Source organism: Saccopteryx bilineata, chromosome 3, assembly GCF_036850765.1.
Source record: "Saccopteryx bilineata isolate mSacBil1 chromosome 3, mSacBil1_pri_phased_curated, whole genome shotgun sequence".
NCBI lineage: Eukaryota > Metazoa > Chordata > Mammalia > Chiroptera > Emballonuridae > Saccopteryx > Saccopteryx bilineata.
The window spans coordinates 298,125,004-298,150,003 of NC_089492.1; the positions used below are offsets into that span (position 1 = coordinate 298,125,004).

The following is a 25,000-nucleotide window of genomic DNA, read 5'->3' on the forward strand; positions in this document are numbered from 1 at the left end:
TGAGCCCTTGGGCTGAATCCAGTGACATTGAGTGCCAACAAGCAACCCAAGACATAATCCAGAGACCATGAGTTTCTATCCACTATCCTATGCTCAAGTTAGTGACCATGGGGTTTCAAACTTGGTTCCTCTATATGCAAGGCCAAAGCTTTTTCCAGTGCGTTATCACCTGGACAGGCCCCTGTGATTTTAATTAAAGCATTTCTTTTTTCCAAAGTGAGAGGAGAAATAGGTAGACTGCCACATTCACCCTCACTGGAATTCACCTGGCAAACTCTCTGGGGCCGATGCTCTGCCCATCTGGGGCTATGCTCACAAACATCCTATTTTTAGAGCCTGAGAAAGAGACTCCAAAAAAACATACTCAGTGCCTGGGACTAATGTGACCAAACCAACTGAGTCTTGACTGAGGGAGTGTAAGAAACATGATAGAAGAAAGGGATAAGGGAGGAGAAGTAGACAGTTGCTTCTCCTGTATACCCTGACTGAGAATGCAATGTGGGACATCCACACACAGGGTCAGTGCTCTACAACTGAACCAGTTGACCAGGGTCTTTTGTTTTGTTTTGTTTTGTTTTGTTTTTAATTTATTCATTTTAGAGAGGAGAGAGAGAGAGAGAGAAACAGAGAGGAGAGAGAGACAGGGGGCAGGAGCTGGAAGCATCAACTCCCATATGTGCGTTGACCAGGCAAGCCCAGGGTTTCGAACCGGCAACCTCAGCATTTCCAGGTCAACGCTTTATCCACTGCACCACCACAGGTCAGGCCGACCAGGGTCTTAATTGAAGCATTTCTTTTCATTTTAATTATTAAAAGTTATATAGTTTTTGGCATTTTTAAATATAGTATTACAATCATAGAAGGGGATTTTAACTTTCAATTGACATGAATGGCTAGATCTCCCAGAAAGAAAATCAACAAGTAAATAGCTCTCTAGTGACACATTATACAAGATAAATTTGCATTAATTAAAGTATTTCACCCCAAAACATAAGTATATACATTCTAGACATAATGAAAACAGAATGTTCTCTAAGCCTAGAGACACAGTTTCATTTGTCTTCCTAATGACCACAAGAAAAACAAATAAATCAACTTATAAACAATGTGCATCAATACACTTCAACGTCCCACACTAGACTACCTGGAAACTGAACTCCCATCAAGCTGAAGCCCTGTAGTTTGTGTTATAACAAAGTAACCACAAAGACACTGTAGCTAGTAATGACTACAAGACACAAAACATCTTTAGATGCATATAAATATGAATACTACATATAGTGACTCTATAGGAAGCAGAAGAAAACCATATTCATATGTACTTTCTATACGCTCTTTATTTTTAGCATGGGCACGTGCATAGGAACTATTATTGAGCAGCTTAAACTGAAGCAGGACAGGACACTGAAACAGCCAACAAACTTTGTTTTATTTTCAAACCTTCCTCCTAGTAATTCCTGGTAATGGTGACCATTACTTGAAATACACTCAAGGCACAACAGGTGTCAGTGGATCTACTTCTGGCCATGCAATGAACATAGACAATAACCTTGCATCCAAACACTAAAGAAAATGGTTTGCCTGACAGTTGCTGGTCAAGTGGATAGGCAGCAACTTGGGATGGTGAGGTTTCAGTATCAAAATCCTTAGGTCACTGATTTCAGTGTGAGAACAACATGATCCCAAGGTTCCCATGGTCATTGACTTGAGCAAGAGACCACTGCATCAGCTCTATCCTCAAAGGTCATGACACCTGTGAGAAACAATAAATGAGCAAGTAAAGTAACACAGCAACCTATTGGTGCTTATCAACTCTTTCAAAAATAGAGTGATAAAAAAATATTTCAACCCAAAGGCTGCTACAATCTCCAAATTTCTCTAGAAAAAATGATCAACAGTTGGCTACAATCATAACTGAGAATCAAACCAGTTCAACTTGTCCTGGGTCCACTTCAGTAAGGCAGAAGGTAGTAATGTAAAACTTAGAAAATCTTCAGAACTCTGATAAAAATTGAAAGCAGGTAGATCACCTCAACACACAAATGCCATTTCATCCAAAAATCCATATTTATATTTGGAGAGTTCAGCATGAAATTATGAGTTGTGTGCTACATACTTTATGAAATATATAATGTAAAAATATTTATAGAATTCTGATGTGTCATTGCATTAGAAAGACTTCAAATTACAAAACAAAACCCCCAGTGCTAACATGCCCAGGGCAAGGAGAGAAAGAAGTGAGAAGCTGTGGCCACAGTGCTTCAGAGAAGAATGGCTGTGATGTCTGCAGCTGAGCATAAAAAGAAAGACTCTAAAAGAAACAGGAAGTGAAAAATAAACATAATTTCCCTGAGTTTAGCCAGCTGTGCAGCCTGGGAACAGGTGTCAGCGCTCCACGTGAAGTGTTCATGTAAACTCGGCACCCTGAGTCTTAGTCATCTACCATCTGGTCCTACAGCATCATTGCCCCTGGGATTCAAGTCTCTTCATTATGAAGCACTGGTTAGAGTGACTGCATTGTCCTAAGTGTGTTCATTTAAATGGAAGAGGAACACAATGACAGGACGTCACCTAGTGTTCAAATGAACAGATGGCTGAGACTAAGAAATGACTTGGTATGCTTTGTAGGACTCATGGTACAGAGTTGCAATTATTTATGGATGGATTAGAGAGGGGAAATTTATTATGATTATTATCAATTAAAAAATAATCAAGTCAAGCCTGACCAGGTAGTGATGCAGTACGTAAAGCATCAGATTGGGACAAGGAGAACTCAGCTTCCAAAACCCAAATTCACCAGCTTGAGTGCAGGCTCATCCAGCTTAAGCATGTGATCATACACATGACCACTGGCATTACCCCAGAAATGGCTGGCTTAAAGCTCAAGGTCACTGACTTGGGCAAGGGGTCACTGGTTGAACTTTAGCCTCCTGGTAAAGGAACATATGAGAAAGCGATCAACAACTAAGGTTCCACAAAAAAGAATGATTCTCATCTCTCTCCCTTTCTCTCTATTCCTCTGTCCTTCTCTCTGTCTCTCTAGCCAAAAATAAATAAAAAATGGTTTTCAATTTATGCAACCAAAGTAGAATAAAGAAAAACTATCAACACAGTAAGCTACATAACATCACCTGATGAAGAAACATCAGCCTGGATTCTATAGTACTGTGGTACCTTGATACACGAGCACTTTAAATCATGAGCAATTTGAGAAACGAGCAGTCACGTGTGGGATTTTTTGCTTTAGGTCACGAACAAATATTTGAATCATGAGTTTCCACCACCCTCCACTAGATAGCCTGTTGAACGTTCGGTTTTACAGGTTACACCCTCAGTGTACGAAGGTTCTGCAAGAATTCAGCGGGAAGGAGCCAGAGGTGGATGCAGGAATCAATAGAAGTAAGATTAAGGAAATGTTGGGAAACTGGAAATAAATTAACGTTTATTAAAAAGTCACACCCAGAAAAGCGTGCAACAAGTTGTGCGTTAGAGCTGTATAACAACACTTCCTTCACACATTATCGAAATCTTTAGCATTGGAGGAAGAAACCAACTTCCATGGAAAGGTTTTTGTTGAAACGGCCTCTCAGTGAAAGCAAGAAAAGTATGGTGAAAAAGCCAAAAGTCAGTGAAGAAAATGATGATGATTAAGCAAAGTAAAAAGCAATAAAGTTACATATCATATGTAGCGTGTAAGTAAAATTTTGCAATCAAATGTAGCATTGAGTGTAAGTTGTGCTAAGTGATAGCACATGAAATGAGAATTTCCTCAGCAAGTCTCCTTCCCCACGGCCAGCATCTGCACCTCACCTTGAAGGTAAATACACTTCATAAACCAGTTTATTTCTTTACATTCTCTCTTATTATGTGTGTATATGTGTGTGTATTAAGTACATTTTCTTATTTAAAAGCATATAAGAGAAGAAATTTCTGTGGTTTGGGGGGGCCATAATGGATTAATTACATTCCCATTAATTTAATAAAATTAGATTTGGCACTCAACTAGATTGAATCTCAAGATCGGCCGTGAAATGAAGTAAACTCGTGTGTCAATGTACCACTGTAATAGCTAATAAAACAACAGACTAAGGAAAAGAGAATAATGTGTATGTACAAATCTCACCAAACAATGGAGGGACACATTACCACAATGTGAAGCTTCACACCATGTGCATCAACCAGGAAGAGTTCTCCGGAGACTCAAGAACCATACCTACATTTATAGAAAAATTTGGGCTGGACGTTATGACACAACAGTTCTTCATGCATGACTTCTAGGGGAAAAAAAAGGTCACCACATTCTGAAATAATTAAGTTAAGCTGGCAATCAAGTAGTAACATCCTCCCTGGCTTCAGGGAAACCTGTCTTCAGACCGTTCATCCTGATTTCAGGGGAAACTGCAGCAGAAAGTCTTATCCCACCCTGAGTAAATGTCAAAGTCTCTCTTGTAACCATTTTTTGTGACTTTTTTTTTTCATGTTCAATTGAGTTCTATTTTACACACATGTATACTTTTCCTCCATACTTGCAAGACATCGCTTACCAAAACAGAATAATTTTAAAACATTGATATGCTAATGTTATTCTCCAATGGAAAAATGGAATACACTAAACAAAATGAAACTTTCTGTGATCTCTGAAATTACCTGCATTTTACAGGTGATTTCTGAATGCCTCTACATTCTGTAGAAACCATTCTTAAAATCTGAGCAGTTCATCTACTCAACGTTTAATGACCAATGAAACAAGGAAGTACTATACTAGGCTTTATATTAAACAAAAGAAGTAAAAAGAATAACTGCAGCCTGACCAGGTGGTGGCGCAGTGGATAGAGCGTCGGACTGGGATGCGGAAGGACCCAGGTTCGAGACCCCGAGGTCGCCAGCTTGAGCGCGGGCTCATCTGGCTTGAGCAAAGAGCTCACCAGCTTGGACCCAAGGTCCCTGGCTCCAGCAGGGGGTTACTTGGTCTGCTGAAGGCCCACGGTCAAGGCACATGTGAGAAAGCAATCAATGAACAACTAAGAAGTTGCAACTCGCAAAGAGAAACTGATGATTGATGCTTCTCATCTCTCTCCGTTCCTGTCTGTCTGTCCCTGTCTATCTCTGCCTCTGTAAAAAAAAAAAAAAAAAAAAAAATAACTGCATTGTAACTTTCTATAACAAATATTTTTTTGTGTGTTTTTTTGTGACACAATGTCAGAGAGAGGGACAGACAGGGAGAGATGAGAAGCATCAATTCTTTACTGCGGCATCCCAATTCATTGATTGCTTTCTCACATGTGACTTGACCGGGGGCTACAGCAGACCAAGTGACCCCTTGCTCAAGCCAGCGACCTTGGGCTGGTGAGCCTTGCTCAAACCAGATGAGCCCACTCTAAACCTGGCAACCTCGGGGTCTCAAACCTGAGTTCTCTGCATCCTAGTCTAATACTTTATCCACTGCGCCACCTCCAGGTCAGGCAAAGATTTATGACTTTTAAAGAAAAAATGTAAAAAAAATACAAAGTCATTCACAGTAGAATTCTAAAAGATGCCTATGTGGCTAGTAACTTATCAGCTTTTAAAAATTATATATTAATGCGTAAGTTCCCTATTCTAGTGAAGATATGCACAATTTTCTGTACTTTTATTCCTACATTGCGTCTTTACATTATTAATGAACATACTGTATTTTTGTGTATACAACCATGTAAATTTGTTTAAGTGAGCTTGATCAGAAAACTGACATGTGAAACAATATATATAAGGTCAGAAGTTAAAAAGAGCTTCCTAATAGTAAACTAGAGTTTTTTCAATTAGTAAAATCCATGAAGCAGAGCCCGGTAATATTGGAGGGTGAGCAGCATCTACACAGGAGATCACAAGGGAGATGGAAACAGACGTTTTTAACTCACAAGTCCTGGAGGGAAAAGCCAGCATTACTGTAGTTCCTCACGGAGGCCACGGCAGAATGCCAAAAGAGCATAGCAGGACTCAGAGCCTTTAATTATCCATCTGCAGAATCCTCGTGATTTCCAGACTAAATTTAGATTGTTAAAAATAAGCCAAAAGATTGAGGATTTGGTAAATTATGCAGATAACTTATCTAAGGGCGAAACATGGTGAAAGCTGTTCCTCACAGGGTGTTGAGTAAGGTTACCATACTGTGTAAAGCTTTCCCATGTTCTTTATGTCTCCTCCTCTTCTATCTATCCAGTATAAGCAGAGGTTGAGTAGGATATGGATAAGGACAAACATTGGAACATGAATTACATCTGAAGGTTTAATTGTCTGTTGCTCAATAAGATTTGATGAAGCTTAACTGTTATGCCAAATCTCTGACACTTTAAAGTTTGTCTGTATCATGAAGTTTGCAATGTTGAGCAAGTTTTGAGCACAGGTAAAAAAACTTCATCATAGACTTTACATTTGCTAGTGCCTCCCTCATATGTATTCTCTTGTTAAGGAAGATGAGGCCAGTCATTTTAGATTTTGCACACCTCCATATTCACAAGCCTTCTCTTGAAAATGAATTTTCTATTGTTTAATAAGATTCCACTGCCAAGAAAATAATTTCTTAAACTCCCTACAAATATGAGGTTTGCATTCAGTTTGAACTCTTTGGTGAAGAGTAAGCTTTCAGGACTGGTCAAAGGCTTTGCCACATTCTCTTTATTTGTAAAGCTTATCTCCAGTATCAATTCTCTGATTATTAGTAAGGTAAGATGACATTCTAAAATCTTTGTCACAGACTCTACATTTGTATAGTTTCTCTCCCCTATGAATTCTTAGAGGCAGGGTAAGACAAGTTCTGGATAAAGGTTTAACCACATTCTAAACATTTATAAGACCTCTATTCAGTATGAATTCTCTGATGGTAAGTCTTGAGAAAAAGCTAAATGCTTTGCCACATTCTATAAAGTGTACGATTTGTCTCCTGTGTGATTTCTTTGACATTTAGTAAGAGTTGAAGGTTGAGTAAAAGCTCTTTTGGGGACCCCGCGTTCCAGTCCCAAATCCCCACCCCATGGAAAGTGTGCTCTTCCTGGACCTCTTATTAAATGGGTTGAGGGTCTCAGAGGGGTGCAGCCCATTTCGGACAGAGGCAGGAAACCCCACAGCAGGGGGTGTCTCACGCCCGATGGCGGGGGGGGGGGCTCGGGGGGGGCAGCCTCAGTTTCCCCTGGAAACCAACGCTGAGCGCCCACCTGGCAGCAAAGAGGGCGGGCTCAGAGCCTCTCACTGGGACTCCACACTCACTGCTGGGGGCTCGGGAGCATGGCCCTCGACACCCGCAGAGACCCTCACGCTCCAGCGTGGAGGAATGGGGGGCGGGAAGACTGTCTCTAATTCCCACGTGATCTTCCTACAGCCACATCCGAATCGGTAACAACCTGCATGTGTGCACTGCCTCTAAATCCCGGAGGTTCAAAAGGGTACCTGAGGGCTTCCACCAGTTGGTGGGGGACTTAATACTGACAAGTCAGGAGTGGAGACAGCAGTAAAATGGGAGGGGCCAAAAACGGTTATGTTCTGGCCTTTCCTCCTCCTTGTTCCCCACTGATTGCACCTATTTACTTGGTCATTGAATTTGACTAAGGGAATATTTAGTAAGGCTTAAATGTCATTACTCAGAAAATTTGTAAGATTTTTTCCCCCAAAGCTCAGCTGGTTCGAGTGTCATTCTGATACAAGAAGGTTGCACTAATACCTGAGAGGGCACATTTAGGAAGCAAGCTATGAATGTAGAATTGAAGGGAATACAAATCCATGTTTTCTATAGGTCACCATCCCCACCTCGCTTTGATGACAATAAACACTGAGAAACATATTGATAATGCCCCAACGACCGAGTGTTGGGCAACACATATATTTTTTGTAAGATTTTTCTTAAGATATTTCTGATCAAGTTGCTCAGTGGGTTGACCATCCTCCCAATATGCCAACGTTGTGGGTTTGAAACTGGGTCAGGGATTACAAGAATCCACCACTGAATGTATAATTAAAAGGAACATCAAATGGATTTCTGTCTCTTTCTAAACATAATAAAACCTTTATATTCAAATCTCAATTAAAACAAAGACGTTGTTCGGATGATGCTTAATTTTTTTACTAATACATAGCAGTGGTTCTCAACCTTTCTAATGCCGTGACCCTGCAATAGTTTCTCATGATGCAGTGACCCCAAACCAAAAAATAATTTTAACTGTAATTTTGCTCCAGTTATGATTCGAAATGTAAATACCTGATATGCATTATGTATTTTCCAATGGCTTTAGGCGACCTCAAAGGGGTCACAACCCACGGGTTGAGAACCGCTGATATATAGGAATCTAGAATAAATCAATCACCTCACTCATTATATATTACTACTTTCCCTAGTGGGTCTCCAGATACTGTGTGAAAAGATTTTCTGCTGAAAGCTCTGACAAACTGATTATATTTGTAGTGTTTCTCTAAGTTGTATAACTGTGATGTCTGGTTATTAATGAAGAATTGGCCTAATCTGTGGTGACGCAGTAGGTCAAGCATTGACCTGGTAACACTATGGTATGAAAGTTAGTTTGAAACCCTGAGCTTGTCTGGTCAAGGCACATATCAGAGTGGATGTTTCCTGCTTCCTTCCATTCTATCTATATCCTCTAAAACAGTGTTACCCAACCCCCAGGCCGTGGACCAGTACCGTTCCATGGGCCATTTGGTGCTGGTCCGCAGAGAAATAAATCACTTACATTATTTCCATTTTATTTATACTTGTCTGTTTTATTTTTTTAAAATGACCAGATTCCCACTGTTACATCCGTCTAAGACTCACTCTTGACGCTTGTCTTGGTCACGTGATACATTTATCCGACCAACCCTAAAGGCCAGTCCGTGAAAATATTTTCAGACATTAAACCGTCGTGGTCCAAAAAAGGTTGGGAACCACTGCTCTAAAATAAATAAAACCTGAAAAAAATAGATGAATACATTTCTATATTCATTGCAAAGGTTGGGTTTCATACTAAAAAAGATTCTCTCCTGTCGTGAAAACAAAAAATCATTTGATTTATAACAAGATTATATGCTCACATTATTAGTAATAGTTTTAATGTCTGTGGTTCTTTCTAACAGAACTGAAAGTTCAATGGAATGCTTCTGTCAAATCATTTCATGTGTTGGTTCCTAAATATCTTTTTAAAACTATATAAGATTGGGGCCCTGGCCGGTTGGCTCAGCGGTAGAGCGTCGGCCTAGCGTGTGGAGGACCCGGATTCGATTCCCGGCCAGGGCACATAGGAGAAGCGCCCATTTGCTTCTCCACCCCTCCGCCGCACCTTTCTCTCTGTCTCTCTCTTCCCCTCCTGCAGCCAAGGATCCATTGGAGCAAAGATGGCCCGGGCGCTGCGGATGGCTCTGTGGCCTCTGCCCCAGGCGCTAGAATGGCTCTGGTCGCAACATGGCAACACCCAGGAGGGTCGCAACATGGCGATGCCCAGGATGGGCAGAGCATCGCCCCCTGGTGGGCAGAGCGTCGCCCCCTGGTGGGCGTGCCAGGTGGATCCCGGTCAGGCGCATGTGGGAGTCTGTCTGTCTGTCTCTCCCTGTTTCCAGCTTCAGAAAAATGCAAAAAAAAAAGAAATAAAACTATATAAGATTGGTAATAGATTTGAGGATCTGTATAATGCAGATAATAGAGACCATACAATACTGTATAGGGCTAACCAGGCAGTGGTGCAGTGGATACAGCGTCGGCCGGGGACCTGGAGGACCCAGGTTCGAAACCACAAGCCACCTTGAGCACGGGCTCATCTGATTTAAGCATGGCTCACCAGGTTGAGCCTGAGGACCCTGGGTTGAGCAAAGGGTCACTCAGCCTGCTGTAGCACCTAGCTAAGGTACATGAGAAAGCAATCACAGAATCTATGCTAGTCATCTTTCCCTTCCTATCTATCCCTGTATCATGAAAAAGAAACTTTCATACAGTACTGTGTTGTATTTCAGTCAGACATAGTGGCACAAGACATTCAGTAGATACACTCGATGAAAAGCAGAAACCACAAGATGAACCAAAACCTTGACGTTAGAATATTTCAAAAGAAAAGTTTATTTTAAAAGTGCCTTGAAGCAAGCAGGCTGAGACTAGCAAAGGGAGTCAGACTCAAGGTGTGGGGGGCAGCATTAGATATAAGGGTTACAGCTGACACTTGCTAGAATGGGGTTGCCTGCACCTTGACGTACTCAAATCAGCATATCACGGTTTGTGGCCTGGTCACTGACCTGACAATGAGCAGGAGAGAAATTCTGTTGCAGAAACACAAGTTCATTGTGAGGTAGTACAGGTTAATGAGAATGGTCCTCTTTGGTGTCCAGGGAAAATTTTAAAGGCTTCCAAGATGTCAGGAATGTCCAAGGACTAGCTGGGACCGGGCATCTCTAAGCCTGTGGCTAGGCTTTTACAAACAACTATAGTGAATTAAACTTGTGTAATGGTCAGATCCCTCCTCAATACAAGCTTTCTGAGACATTTCTGCAAAGGTAAACTTTTTGGTACATTTTAAAACAAAGGTCAAAATGTACGAGAATATCAGGCAAAATAACTACAACTTCAATGTGGAGGATGAGAATGTTCTGTTTTGAGCCCTAGTGGGAAGATGGGTGATGGGAATTTGAACTTTAAAGGAGCTCTGGATCTAAAGGAACCAACTTAAAGCTAACACTCATGTTAACAGCAAAGAAATACGAGGCAGCTAGAACACTTTATCAAACTCAGAACTGGGGAAACACCAATTTTCAGTGAATGCTAAGAATTCATTTTGTTTATGGGAAGTTTTGTTGCTTTTAAAATGTATGAGTGAGTGAAAGAAACATTTACAAGAGAAAAAACTACACGGATACTTTCGTTTTCATAGATATTCCATCTGAAAATCAACTAAATCCAAATCAGACAAAACCCAAGGAAATTATTTCCATATAAATCAATTTAAATCCAATTACTGTACATATTAATCACATACATGTAGTTGTAGTATTAGCACTCACATTCAATAATAAAAAGCACAAAATCACAAGCAATGGAATTGTTTGACTATACACTGGGGGTGACGCTCAAACAAGAAATGATGTCACACTGAGCAGCAGAAAGTGTGGCTCGCCCTATTTTCACAAAACTAGCAGCAAGGTCATGTGGGCACGTCAACAATATCCAACATAAATTTTCGCTGAAGAAATCGACAAAATGTAAATCAATAACTAAAGTAAATTAAAACCAAAGTATAACTATATTTAAATAATTGGTGCCAAATTTGGACATGTATCTTTCTCTTTTCTCATTCTAAAATAGATGCAAATATTTAGATTCTGAAAGATTTCAAGATTGGCTCTGGTTAGTTAGCTTGGTTTGTTACCACTGTCATCCTGAAACAAGTAGGTAACAAGTTTAATCTGCAGACAGGTCACACATAGGAAGCAAAGAAAAGAAATGCATGAGTGAATGAAAGACTGTGCCAGATTCACAATGATAGAGCTTCTCTCCAATACGAAGTCTCTGCTGTTCATTAAAAACTGAGAAATGGACAATGGCTTTTCCACGTTCTCTACAATTAAAGGGTTCGCCGACCATGGCTGGTTGGCTCAGCAGTTGAGCACTGGCCCAGTGTATGGAAGTTCTGGGTTTGATTCCCAGCCAGGGTACACAGGAGAAGCACCCATCTCTTCTCCACCCTTTCTGCTCTCCTTTCTCTCTCTCTCTACTGCAGCCAATGCTCTATGGGGGCAAAGTTGGCCCAGGTGCTGAGAATAGATCTATAGCTTCCACCTCAGCGGCTACAATGGCTTCAGTTGCAAAGGAGCAATGTCCAGGATGGGCAGAGGATCAACCCCTAGTGAGCATGCCAGGTGAATCCTGGTTGGGCACACACGGAGTCTGTCTACCCACAACTTACGTCAGAAAAATAGCAAAAAATAAAAAGATTAAAATATAAAGAGGCCCTGGCCGGTTGACTCAGCGGTAGAGCGTCGGCCTAGCGTGCGGAGGACCCGGATTCGATTCCCGGCCAGGGCACACAGGGGAAGCGCCCATTTGCTTCTCCACCCCTCCGCCGCACTTTCCTGTCTCTCTCTTCCCCTCCCGCAGCCAAGGCTCCATTGGAGCAAAGATGGCCCGGGCGCTGGGGATGGCTCCTTGGCCGCTGCCCCAGGTGCTAGAGTGGCTCTGGTCGCAACATGCGACGCCTAGGATGGGCAGAGCGTCGCCCCCTGGTGGGCAGAGCGTCGCCCCCTGTTGGGCGTGCCGGGTGGATCCCGGTCGGGCGCATGCAGGAGTCTGTCTGTCTCTCCGTTTCCAGCTTCAGAAAAATCAAAAAAAAAAAAGACAAAATATAAGGAACAGAATTCTCACCAATCTCACCAATATGAAATTTCCAATGTTCAATAAGGTTGGAGAAAAACCTAACGGCTTTGTCACATTCTTCACATTTACGTGTCTTCTCACCAGTATGTATTCTTGAATGCTGAATAAGATTTGGTGATCTTCAAAAAGCTTCACAATTCTCTAAATTTGTACGATTTTCTTTCCCATGTGAATCCTCTGATGTATAATTAACTGTGACTTTCACCTAAAGGTTTTACCACATTCTAAACATGAGACCTGTAAGTCCAGTGGTTGTGGGCTTCAAAGCCACCACCAGGCCTGTGCAGGTTCACATTAGATTCCAGATAGACTGTAATGAAACAACGGAGCCAAGAACTGGTAGGCCATTTTCTTTATTTCTAGCCTCACACTCTGGTGAGTAAAAACAAGCACACGGAAAACAAAAGCCACTCATTCAGTGCTCAAAAAGCTACCAACACATCCGACTTTTTCTAGAAACAAAGGCCATCACCAGTTCAGTGGAGCTTACAAAGCCCCTCACTCTTAGTCCCCATCAGCAGGCCTCCATCTCGCCAACCTCCATTCGACCAGTCTGCCCTGCAACAACATGGTCTCCTCTAAAAGCGCCTCCTATATCCTGTTTAAAATTTTTGGCATGACAATCCCTCCTCCAACACACATTAGCATAACTAAGCCCCTTCCCAAGCATAAAGATAATTAGCTGTATCACCTGGGTGATGGACATTCACGTGACCAGTGCCATTTTTAACAATAAAAGTGAGCAAAACCAGAAAATACAGATTTTACAAACTTATATGCCCAACAAGACCTCTCTCCAGTATAAATTTTCTGATGATTATTTAGAGCTGATGAATTTCAAAAGGCATTGCCACATTGTCTGCATTTTGTATACTTTCTCTCTGGTGTAATTTCTTTGATGTACAAAAAAGTATAACATCTGGGTTAAGGTTTTGCCACACTTTAAACATTTATGAGAACTTTCTTCAGCATAAATATTGCGAAGTTAGCAAGAGGCAAGGAATGGTTGAAAGCATTTCCACATTCTTCACATTTGTATTGTTTCTCTCCTGTGTAAGTTTTTCAATGCTTAGCAAGAGCTGAGGAATAGTTAAATCCTTGACACATTGCCTGCAATTGTATGGTCTCTCTCCTGTGTGAATTCTTTGATGTTCAGTAATGTTTGATTTACAAAAAAAGGTTTTGTCACATTCTACACATTGGTGAGATCTATGTCCGGTATGAATTTTCTAATGGTAATAGTTGAGGAACGACTAAAGTATTTGCCACATTCTCTACAGTTGTATGGTTTTTTTCTTATGATATTTTGATGCATACTAAGAGCTGAGAAATCACGAAAAGCTTTGTCACATTTTGTACTTTTCTAAGGTTTCTCTCCTGTGTGCATTCTTTGATGTTTAGTAAAAGCTGTGGAGCAGCTAAAGGCTTTGCCGCATTCTCTACATTTGTATGGTTTCTCTCCTGTGTGAGTTCTTTGATGCACAGTAAGAGCAAAGAACTGTCTAAAGGCTTTGCCACATTATCTTCATTTGTATGATTTTACTCCAGTATGAATTCTTCAATGTACAATAAGAGAAGTATCATTAAATGCTTTTCCTCATTGTCTGCAATTCTATAGTCTCTCTCCTCTATGAACTTTTTGATGTTGAGTAAGGTTTGATTTATGAATAAAGGTCTTGCCACATTCTAAACATTGGTGAGACCTCTCTCCAGTATGAATTTCCTGATGGTAGGTAAGAGTTGAGGATTGGCTAAAGGCTTTGCTACATACTTTACATTTGTATGGTTTCTCTCCTGTGTGAGTTCTTTGATGTCTAGTAAGAACTGAGGAACGGCTAAAGGCTTTGTCACATTCTCTACATTTGTATGGTTTTTCTCCTGTGTGAGTTCTTTGATGTATAGTAAAATCAGAGAAATAATTAAAGACTTTGCCACATTCTCTACATTTGTGTGGTTTTACTACTGTATGAATACTCTGATGTACAGTAAGAGTAGAGGTATCATTAGATGCTTTTCCACGTTGTATGCTATTGTATGGTCTCTCTCCTGTATGAATTCTTTGATGTTGTGTAAGGTTTGATTTACGACTAAAGGTTTTGCCACATGCTAAACATTGGTGAGGCCTCTCTCCAGTATGAATTTTCTGATGGTCAGTAAGATTTGAGGATTGTATAAAGCCTTTGCCACATTCTCTACATTTGTAAGGTTTCTCTCCTGTGTGAGTTCTTTCATGCACAGTAAGAGCTGAGGATAGGTAAAAGGCTTTGCCACAAAGTCTACATTTGTATGGTCTCACTCCTGTGTGAATTCTTTGATGTACAGTAAGAATAGAGTTATCTCTAAATGCTTTTCCACATTGTATGCAATTGTATGGTTTTTCACCTGTGTGAATTCTTTGATGTACAATAAGGTGTGATTTCCAGATAAAGGTTTTGCCACATTCTAAACATTTATGAGACCTCTCTCCAGTATGAATTGTCTGATGGTCAGAAAGAATTGAGGATCGTATAAAGGCTTTGCCATATTCTCCACATTTGTATGGTTTCTCTCTTGTGTGAGTTCTTTCATGCACAGTAACAGCTGAGGAATTGCGAAAGGCTTTGCCACATTGTCTACATTTGTATGGTTTTACTCCTGTATGAATTCTCTGATGTACAGTAAGAGCAGAGTTATCACTAAATGCTTTTCCACATTGTATGCAATTGTATGGTTTCTCTCCTGTGTGAATTCTTTGATGTTGATTAAGGCTTGATTTACGACTAAAGGTTTTGCCACATTCTAAACATTGGTGAGACCTCTCTCCAGTATGAATTTTCAGATGGTAGGTAAGAGCTGAGGATATTGCAAAGGCTTTGCCACATTCTCTACATTTGTAAGGTTTCTCTCCTGTATGAGTTCTTATATGCACAGTAAGAGCTGAGGACTGGTAAAAGCCTTTGCCACATTGTCTACATTTGTATGGTTTTACTCCTGTATGAATTCTCTGATGTACAGTAAGAGTACAGGTATCCTTAAATGCTTTTCCACATTGTCTGCAATTGTACGGTTTCTCTCCTGTGTGAATTCTTTGATGTACAGTAAGGTGTGATTTCCGGAGAAAGGTTTTGCCACATTCTAAACATTGGTGAGACCTCTTTTTGGTAGGAATTTTCTGATGATAGGTAAGAGCTGAGGACCGTACAAAGGTTTTTCCACATTCTCTGCATTTGTAAATTCTCACTTCGGCGTCAATATATCTCTCATATAAAGTAAGATATGCATTCCAATTAAGTGTTTTATCACGTTCTTTACCTTTATAAAGTGTTTCTTCAGTACAGACTTTCTTAAGTGTATTTACATGGGAAATTAAACTGAAAGCACTCTTACATGAATTATAATTGTAAGCTTCATTTTTAGTATGAATATTCTCATTGTCATTATGATTTGAAGATTGCTTGAAAGATTCAACACATTTAGTTTGTTCATTTGTCTTCTCCAGAATATGAAGAACCTGATGATTATTAGAATGCGACATCTGGTCAGACACTCTTCCTTGTTCATAATGGTTCTCTGGAAATAAAGTTTTCTCATTTTGATTACGAACTGATTCTTTTTGAAAGCTTTTCCCATGTTCATTGCAATGGTAACATCTGTCTTCATTATGTGTACTCTGGTAATCATCAAAGATAGGTATGCTTTTAGTGAAAGGTATAATTTCATTTTAATATTTACACTTATTCTCAAATATCTACACTGTGATACCTATATTAAACCATGTTGGCTGTACAAAATTTTCTCCAAAGTTAATGAATATTATAGACATTGAAATGGAAAACATTTGAAAACAAATCCAATGATTATTTTCTCTAAAGATTACATAAGTTAATAGCTTTTCCTGATTTCCTTTACAAAAAAATGTAGTAGTAAAGAATACTTTTTATCATCAGTTTTTAATTATTTTTTTTTAGTGGGAGTATAGGAGTCAGAGAGACAGTCCCACATGCACCCTGACCAGAACTGACCTGCAGGGGGCAATGGGGATGTTGCTCCATTGGTCAGCGATGGAATTATTTTAGTGCCTGGAGAATAAACCACATAGCCATCCTCAGTGCTCGAGGACAACTCACTAAAGCAATACAGCCATGGCTGTGATTTTGGAAGAGAGAGAAAGAGAAGCAAGAGGGGGATGGGTAAATAAGCAAAAGGTTGGTTTTCTTGTAAGTCCTGACCCGGAATCAAACCTGGGACATCCATACTCTTGGCAACTCTACCACGGAGGAAACCGGCCGGAGCCAATCTGCCCTTTTATAAACTAACTGATAGGCAATGTAGCTGACTTAAAGAGGGAGCTTCACTAATGTGGAATATTTTGAACTATTGACAACATAGACTTAACCAGAAATAATAGTCCTGTCACAGCCAAATAGGTCAATTGGTTGAAGCATCATCCTGAAGCACAGAGGTTGCTGGTTTGATTCCCAACCAGGGCACATAAAAAAAATATCTATGTTCCTATCTCTCTAACCTTTTTCTGTTCCTTTCTTTTGATATAGTCGATGCAACAAGCTTTTTTGTTTTGAGAAAGGCAGGGAGAAAGAGACAAAACATTGATTTCCTCTTATATGAGCCCCCACTGGGGAATCAGACCAGCAGTTTCCATGCTCCAGGACAACTCATCAACTAACTGACCTATCCAGGAGGAACTGAGTTTTTTTTTTATATTCAGAGTGTCAGAGATGAAGGGAGAGAAAGAGAAACAAGAAGGGAAGTAATCATTTGTTGCCCAACCCTGCTGTCCATTTATTGGCAGCTTCTCCTATGTGTCCCTAGAAGCGATTACATCCACAACCTTGTTTCAGTATGACGATTTAACAAACTGAGAGCTTAACAGGCCAGAGTGGAATAAACACTTAAATAATTAATAATAATAATGGCCCTGGCGGGTTGGCTCAACCATAAAGGATGGGCTCGGCATGTGGAAGTCCAGAATTTGATCCTCGGCCAGGGCACAGAGGAGAAGGGGCCATATGCTTCTCAATCCTTTCCCCTATCCTTTCTCTCTATTTCTTTCTCTCCTGCAGTCAAGACTCCATTAGAGCAAAGCTGGCCCGGGATTTAAGAATGGCTCAATGGCTTCTGCCTCAGGCGCTAGAATGACTCTTATTACAGTGGAGGAATGCCCCAGAGGAGCCATGCATAAGCCCCTGGTAGGCTTGCCGGGTGATTCCTGGTTGGGCACATGCAGCAGTCTGTCTTTCTCCCTCTCCCCACTTGTCACTTTGGAAAAACATCAATAATAATAATAATAATAATAATAATAATGGTCCCACTGTGGTCAATACCCTCCATTGGTTTCACTCTCATCCCAGTATGCAAAGGTCTCATGCTCAGTCTCTGGTCAAGCCACATACAGGAAAATATCAATTTTTGGCCCTGGCCAGTTGGCTCAGTGGTAGAGCGTCAGCCTAGCATGCAGGAGTCCTGGATTCGATTCCCGGCCCGGGCACATAGGAGAGGCGCCCATCTGCTTCTGCACCCTTCCCCCTCTCCTTCCTCTCTGTCTCTGTCTTCCCCTCCCGCAGCCAAGGCTCCACTGGAGCAAAAGATGGCCCGGGCGCTGGGGATGGCTCCTTGGCCTCTGCCCCAGGCGCTAGCGTGGCTCTGGTCGCGACAGAGAGATGCCCCGGATGGGCAGAGCATCGCCCCCTGGTGGGTGTGCCGGGTGGATTTCGGTTGGGCACATGCAGGAGTCTGTCTGACTGCCTCCCCGTTTCCAGATTCAGAAAAAAAAAATACAAAAAAAAAAATCAATTTTTCTGTCAATGTCTCCCTCTCTCCTCCCATTTCTCTTTTAATATATAAATAACAACAAAAAAAATTGTGGCAGGTTAGTTCTGTCCACATTAATATCCTTTATTCTCAGCACTCTTCTTAAATTTCTGAGGCTTTCATTAGGTTCACATCACCAAAATCACACCTTCCATATCTTACCAGTATTGTTTTAGAGAAGAAATCTTCATTTCCTGGATTTTGTAACAAGGTCTGGTTGTCTTCAGATGGCATAGATGAAAGATACAAAACATGACAATTATGACACAAGGTAAATGGATATACTAGCAAGTATTGACAAAATTACATTTTAAGTACACGAAAGGCAGGTTAAGAATTCAAGGCAAAACCAAGAAACGTAAAAATAAAAAAAGTCACAACAGACAGGAATAAAAACATTTATTACCGACAATATCTGCGGAAACACTGAAGCACACACGGGCAATAGGAAAAGAACATTTTTAATTATCAGTTACTTCTTAAGAAACAGAAATGACAGTAATGTATGTTCCATGAACTGGTTGCTTCACTGCTTCCTGAAAAATCATTCTGTTTTCCATGACACAGTGTGAAGAGAAAGGCAGTACATGGTGAATGTACTGTAAAGGCAATTTTTTAAAAATTGTTCAAGCACAGAGACTGCAGTACTGAGGACAGATATCAAAAACAGAAACAGCATGCTTGGTGGACCAGTAAATAAATTTTCAACCTAGGACACTGAAGTACCAGGTCTCAATCCCTGAGGTCTCTGTCCTGAGCATGACATTTGTCTTGAGTGCAAACTCCAAAGTTTAAGAGCAAGGACACTCGGCCTGACCAGGTGGTGGCACAATTAATTGTCAGCTGAGATGTTGAGGAACCTGGTCCAAAACCCCAAGGTTACTGGCTAAAGTGTGGGCAAACCAGATGAATAGTGGGGCCACTGACGTAGGAATATCGATGTCCAGTATGTCACTGGCATAGATATGAACACATTGTCACTGGCCAGAAACTCAAGGTCACTGGCTTGAGTAAAGAGTGAATGGCTTAGGTGGAGCTCCCCATCAAGGCCCATATAAAAAAGTAATAAATGAACAACTAACATTCCCCAACTATGAAGTTAATGCTTTTCTTTGGACTCTCTGATTGTCCTTCTCTCTCACACACAAAAAAATAGAAGACAGAGAAAGAAATATAATATCAAGGTCACCAGTTGAAGCATGGGATTGTCATAATTGTATGCTTACAAGCTTGATTGTAAGCTTGACAGCTTCAGCAAGGCATCACTGCCTCAGCTGAAGACCCTCAGTCAAGGCAAATATAAGAAGTAGGCACTGAACAACTAACTAAAATGACTCAAATATGAGTTGAAGCCTTTTACCTGTCTCGCTTGATCACTCTCACTCTCAGTAAAAAAAGAGAGAGGGTCATCTTAAAATGAAAAAAGGATCAGGGTCATTGTACAGTAAAAAAATATATCAATAATGTGAATATAAATGTTAAGAAATAAAACAATGAGCCTGACCAGGCAGTGGCGCAGTGGATACAGTATCAGACTGGGATGTGTAGGACCCAGGTTTGAGACCCTAAGGTCACCAGCTTGAACGTGGGCTCATCTGGTTTGAGCAAGGCTCACCAGCGTGAGCCCAAGGTTGTTGCCTTGAGCAAGGGGACACTCGATCAGCTGTAGCCCCCTTATCAAGGCACATATGAGAAACCAATCCAAAAACAACTAAGAAACCGCAACAAAAAATTGATGTTTCTCATCTCTCTCCCTTCCTGTCTATCCCTATCTGTCCCTCTCCCTGACTCTGTCTCCGCCACTAAAAAAAATAAAATAAAATAAAATAAAATGATGATAAAAAAGAATGAATCTTTAGCATTTGCATAAATATGGACACACATAGAAGGTATTATGTTAGGGAAGTGGTTGGCAAACTCATTAGTCAACAGAGCCAAATAACAGTACAACAACTAAAATTTCTTTTGAGAGCCAAATTTTTTAAACTTAAACTATATAGGTAGGTACATTTCTTATCGAGGTAGCGTCCAAAACGTGGTATTTTGTGGAAGAGCCACACTCAAGGGGATCAAGCTGCATGTGGCTCGTGAGGCGCAGTTTGCCGTCCACTGTAAGGGAAATAGAGTTGACACAGAAACACATGTACCATTCGATGTCAGTTATATTTGTAATCTAAAGAACAATATAAATGAATAAACAACCAGAAAGACACTCACAGGTACAGTGAACAGAGTGATGGCTGCCAGAGGAGATGAAAGACTGGGACTAAAATTTGAAACACTTCAGAAGAACACACTGGTAGTTACAGACGGTCGTGGGATGTAAAGTGCACCATGGGGACTATAGTAAATAATACTGTGTTAACTATGCTGGGTCCTCGAAATATCACGAGGAATACTTCTAGTTTTTATAAAGTACATAAAGATTTAACCATTATCATGTACAACCGAAAGGAGATCAAACTAATACTGAGTGAAAAAGAAAATGCAAACAAAGAACAGAAAATTAATCTGCAGAATTTTGAAAATTATATAAACATTTCACTGATCAAAAATCCTTCTATATTAACTATAATTTATAACTGTACCCTCAAACGACAAAATGTTTGCATCATGACATTATACAGTAGAAAAAATTCTTAGACAATGCATTCAAGTCATTCAAAAATAATATCAAGTATAATTGGAATGAAGATATTTAAATGACATGAAAAAGTTTTTCTCGTTTGCTGTATTTCAACTACACTTAAATCCACCTAAAAAATAACCTTCATTTCTAAATAAAAAAAGCATTACAAAGTTCTGAAATATGGACAGACTACTCTAGTCTTTAAACATTTCAGATTAAGCACACAAGAAGGAAACATACTAAGAAAGCACACAAAAAAAATCACTGCTTTTGCCTAAAATAAACTTGAATTAAGGAACAACGCAGTTCTTAAATATAAAGTACCCAATAATGCTGTATCACACTTCTTACCAAAGGAGAACAATTCTGCACGTTGTACCAGGGCTTGCGAATCCAAAAGCACAAATATGACAAAAATTTCATCAATGAGTGAAAACAGAAAAAATCACAATCTCAGGCAGCTCTGAACTTCACAAGAAAAAATTACAGAATGACAGTGATGATGAAAGCAGATAACAGTGGACACTTTCCTACCTGCTGTGCAATAATAAACTAAGGTCTCCTATGACAGTAAGTATTGAAGGACTCTATGAGATACACAGAAACATGAAATTACTCTTATGTAGACAATTAAAAAATACAGACTGGAAATATTTCTTCATTTTCAAGTTAAAGAAAGATAAACCCATGCATGCACCTCGATCTGATGCATATGAAACCCCATCTGGGCCTGTTGTTTTACCCATCTGGGGACAAGGTCCCAGCTGAGCTATTTTTAGTGCTGGAGGTAGAGAAACCACACAACCATCGTCAGTGCCCAGGGATAATACACTGGAACCAAACAAGATATGGCTTCAGGAAAAAAGAGAGAGAGTGTGAAAGAAAGAAGAAAGAGATAGGGGAAGAATGGAGAAGCAGATGGTCACTAACCCTGTACGCCCAAGTAGAACTGATCCCAGGACATGTACATGCCAAGCTGATGCTCTCCCACTGAAACAAAGTGCTAGGGCCCAGACCAGAAATTTGTAACAATAATTCATACTAAGCAAAGGAACATTTTGAATTGAAACAATTAAATCTTCATACATTGGGGAGATGCTTTGTGTTGTGATGAAATCAGAGTCTACACTCTATATGGTCTTGTAGGAAATGCCCATAGGATTAGAAATAATAAATCTGAGTTGATCAGGCAGTGGCAAAGTGAATAGACGTCAAATGGGGACACAGAGGACCCACTTTTAACACCCGAAGGTTGCAGCTTGAGCGAGGGATCACCAGTTTGGGCACGGGATTGCTACCTTCAGCAGAAGTTCATGGACATGAATGACCCCATGGTCGCTGGCGTGAGCAAGAAATTACTCTCTCCGCGGTAGCCCCCCAATCAAGGCACATAAAAGAAAGCAACAAATGACCATATAAGGTGCAACAACCAAAAACTGATAATTCTTTCCCCTCTTCCTTCGTGTCTCTCTGTCGCTGTCTACGTGTCTGTCACAAAAACAAACAAAACACTTGAAATGAGAAAAAAGCATAACATAATTCCTCAGGAACGTAAAAACGTCTTCTGTGGTGCGCAAATCCATTGAAAAGGAGTTATCATGGCAGCTCTCAGTCCAAGGGGAAGACTTAGACCCGACTGCTAATGTAATGATGGAGGTCACTAGGGCAAAATCAGACTCCTCAGAGGATGCCAGAACACAGAATGTGTTAGAGACAAACTGTCCCTCTCTGACAGAAACCAGAATACACCTGGGCCTCTCACAGCTCTTTCCACTGCAGCAGCTTCCCAACCACACTGTAAGGTCTGGCCTCCTCCGTGACCTTTAGATCTCTCACCTGTGTCATCTGCCTCCTCATCCCACCTATCTGGGTGCAAGGATACTCTCACTTTCTTTCACAGCACAAATTTCTACTTCACTTTGAGCCCACATGAGAGAACATGGTACAGTATTATAATTTTCTAGAAAATAACTTTCCAAAACATTGTTTTCTGAAAACGTCTTAAACATTCTAGAATCATGTAAGTTTTCACAAACTGAGATCTAATCAATGTGCATCATGAAGCCTTTGTTTCTACACCACCAAACCCCCATATCTATTCCTGGATGGCAGAACCATAAAATTACCCTGCACGGAAGAAGCTCCCACGTTATGTTCCCCCCAGTGAAGGAAACAAAAGCTGCAGGGACAGAATAAGCTCAAGAAGAACATCATCCTCACCCAGGGAGACCAGGTTCCAGTAGTTCTCCAACATCACATCCACGTACAGTTTCTGCTGAGCTGGGTCCAGGCTTTCCCACTCCTCCTGAGAGAAATCTACAGCCACATCCCTGTATGTCAATAGTTTCTGGAAGAAAAGAAACATTAACAGAGGTCCGCAGACTGAGTTCATAATGGCATCCAACATGACGGGTTAGAATTGGTTTTGTCCTAATACAAAGTGATCCAGTAAGATCATTTTCAGCCAAAAATATATGTATTTTCTGAGTGTGTGTGAGAAAGAGGGTCACACAAACTGGATTGAGTTGAGAAACATCAACTTAAGTTATGAGACTTTTAGTTGTTCATTGCTTTCTAATATGTGCCTTGACCAGGTGGCTCTAGCCAAGCCACTGACCCGTTGCTCAAGCCAGAAACCTTTGGACTCATGCCAGCATCCAGGGGGTACTGTCTATAACCCCATGCTCAAGCCAGAGAGCCTGGGTCTAAGTCAGTGACCTCAGAGCTTTGAAGCTGGATCCTCAGTGTCCCAGGTCAGTGCCTTAATTAACTACTGTGCCACTACCTGGTCAGACAGCAATAATCTTTCCATAAAATATTTTGTCTTTTGTTTCCTTAATCTTTCACACAGTAATATTTTCTGGCTTATTTCCTAACAGAGGAACCAGGATTATACATGTCCATAAACGCACTACACAGACTTGACTTTCCAAAAGGATGAATTATAAAATTAAGGCATCACCGTGACCTGGTATGTGAGGTGGATAGACCATTCTCCTGATTTCCAATGTGGCACGTTCAATTCCTGGTCAAGGCACATACAAAATATCAACCAATTAATTAATAAATAAGTGAAACAGCAAGTCTTTCTCTTTTCCCTCTCTCTATCTCTCAAATTTATCAATAGAATTAAGGTATCAACACAGTCGTGGATTTGTCAGTGCTGTATGTGTATCACTCATGATCACGTGTGTTTATTTGTCAGGTGGAAAAGTCACGAGCTGGAAATGTAAGTACTTCTTCAATTCTGACGTGGACAACAGTGAACTGCTGTTTTCTAAAAATGCTGATTCTCACTCAGGAGTTCTGGGTTGGGGCCTGTGTTTCCACACCTCTAACAAGCTCTCATTTTACCAGTGACACCAATGTCCCCAGTCCACGTGCCACACTCCTGAATAGCACAAAGAAAATACAAGGGAAAATGCATACATGACTGTGAGCTAAAACCTTTTTTAATTTTTTTTTATTTTCCTTTATTGTATTTTTCTGAAGTGAGAAGTGGGGAGGCAGGCAGACAAATTGCCTCATGCGCCTGACTGGGATCCACCAGGCATGCCCATCAGAGGGCGAAGCTCTGCCCATGTACTGTGTTGCTCCATTGCAACTGGAGCCATTCTAAGCACCTGAGGTGGAGGCCATAAAGCCATCCTCAGCTCCCAGGCCAACTTTGCTCCAGTGGAGCCATGGCTGTGGGACAGGGAGAGAGAGAGAGGAAGGAGAGAGGGAAGGGTGGAGAAGAAGATGGGCGCCTCTCCTGTGTGCCCTGGCCAGTAATCGAACCCAGTACTTCCACACGCCGGGCCGACACTCTATCACTGAGCCAACCAGCCAGGGCCCATTAATGGAATTTTTTGTTCTCAATGAATATGATGCATAGCAACCACAAATTTACAATACATAATAATCTTAGAACAAGATATAGCTTAGTTTGCTGTGTGACGCCTCTGTGAAGCAAATATTCAGTGAAGGGTAGACCTTGAATTTTACTTTGAAAATAATCTACAATTTTTCAATAAAAAAAAAAAACAAAAAAACAAAAAACAAACACTGGCCCAAGGTCGTAAGAAATTTCATAAACATCTATAAATGTTTCTATAACTGATAAAAAAAGACTTCCTAAGCAAGAATATATAGCTCAAATAATATTCACATGTTATACACACAGACATAACAGGAGAACTAGGTACAAT

The 25,000-nt window shown here is 40.7% G+C and overlaps 2 protein-coding genes across 4 annotated transcripts in view; one reads left to right on the forward strand and one right to left on the reverse strand.

Moving 5' to 3' along the window:
* Positions 1–25,000, forward strand: part of LOC136331892 (zinc finger protein 420-like) — a 233,756-nt gene that overhangs the window by 117,205 nt on the left and 91,551 nt on the right.
* Positions 1,387–25,000, reverse strand: part of LOC136331890 (zinc finger protein 420-like) — a 37,610-nt gene continuing 13,996 nt past the window's right edge. Inside the window, exons 3-5 of one of the 3 annotated variants that reach the window (XR_010730554.1) lie at positions 23,031–23,157; positions 18,344–18,402; positions 1,387–1,753 (exon numbers count right to left, since the gene is read on the reverse strand). Coding sequence is in view for 1 of the 3 variants with exons in the window: in XM_066271044.1 (XP_066127141.1) it covers positions 13,986–16,022; positions 18,344–18,402; positions 23,031–23,157 (2,223 nt within the window). In the remaining 2 variants the exon portion in view is untranslated. Of the gene's footprint in view, positions 1,754–12,710; positions 16,023–18,343; positions 18,403–21,433; positions 22,299–23,030; positions 23,158–25,000 lie in introns of those variants that run through there. The other 2 variants (XM_066271044.1, XR_010730553.1) reach the window with 2 other exon arrangements.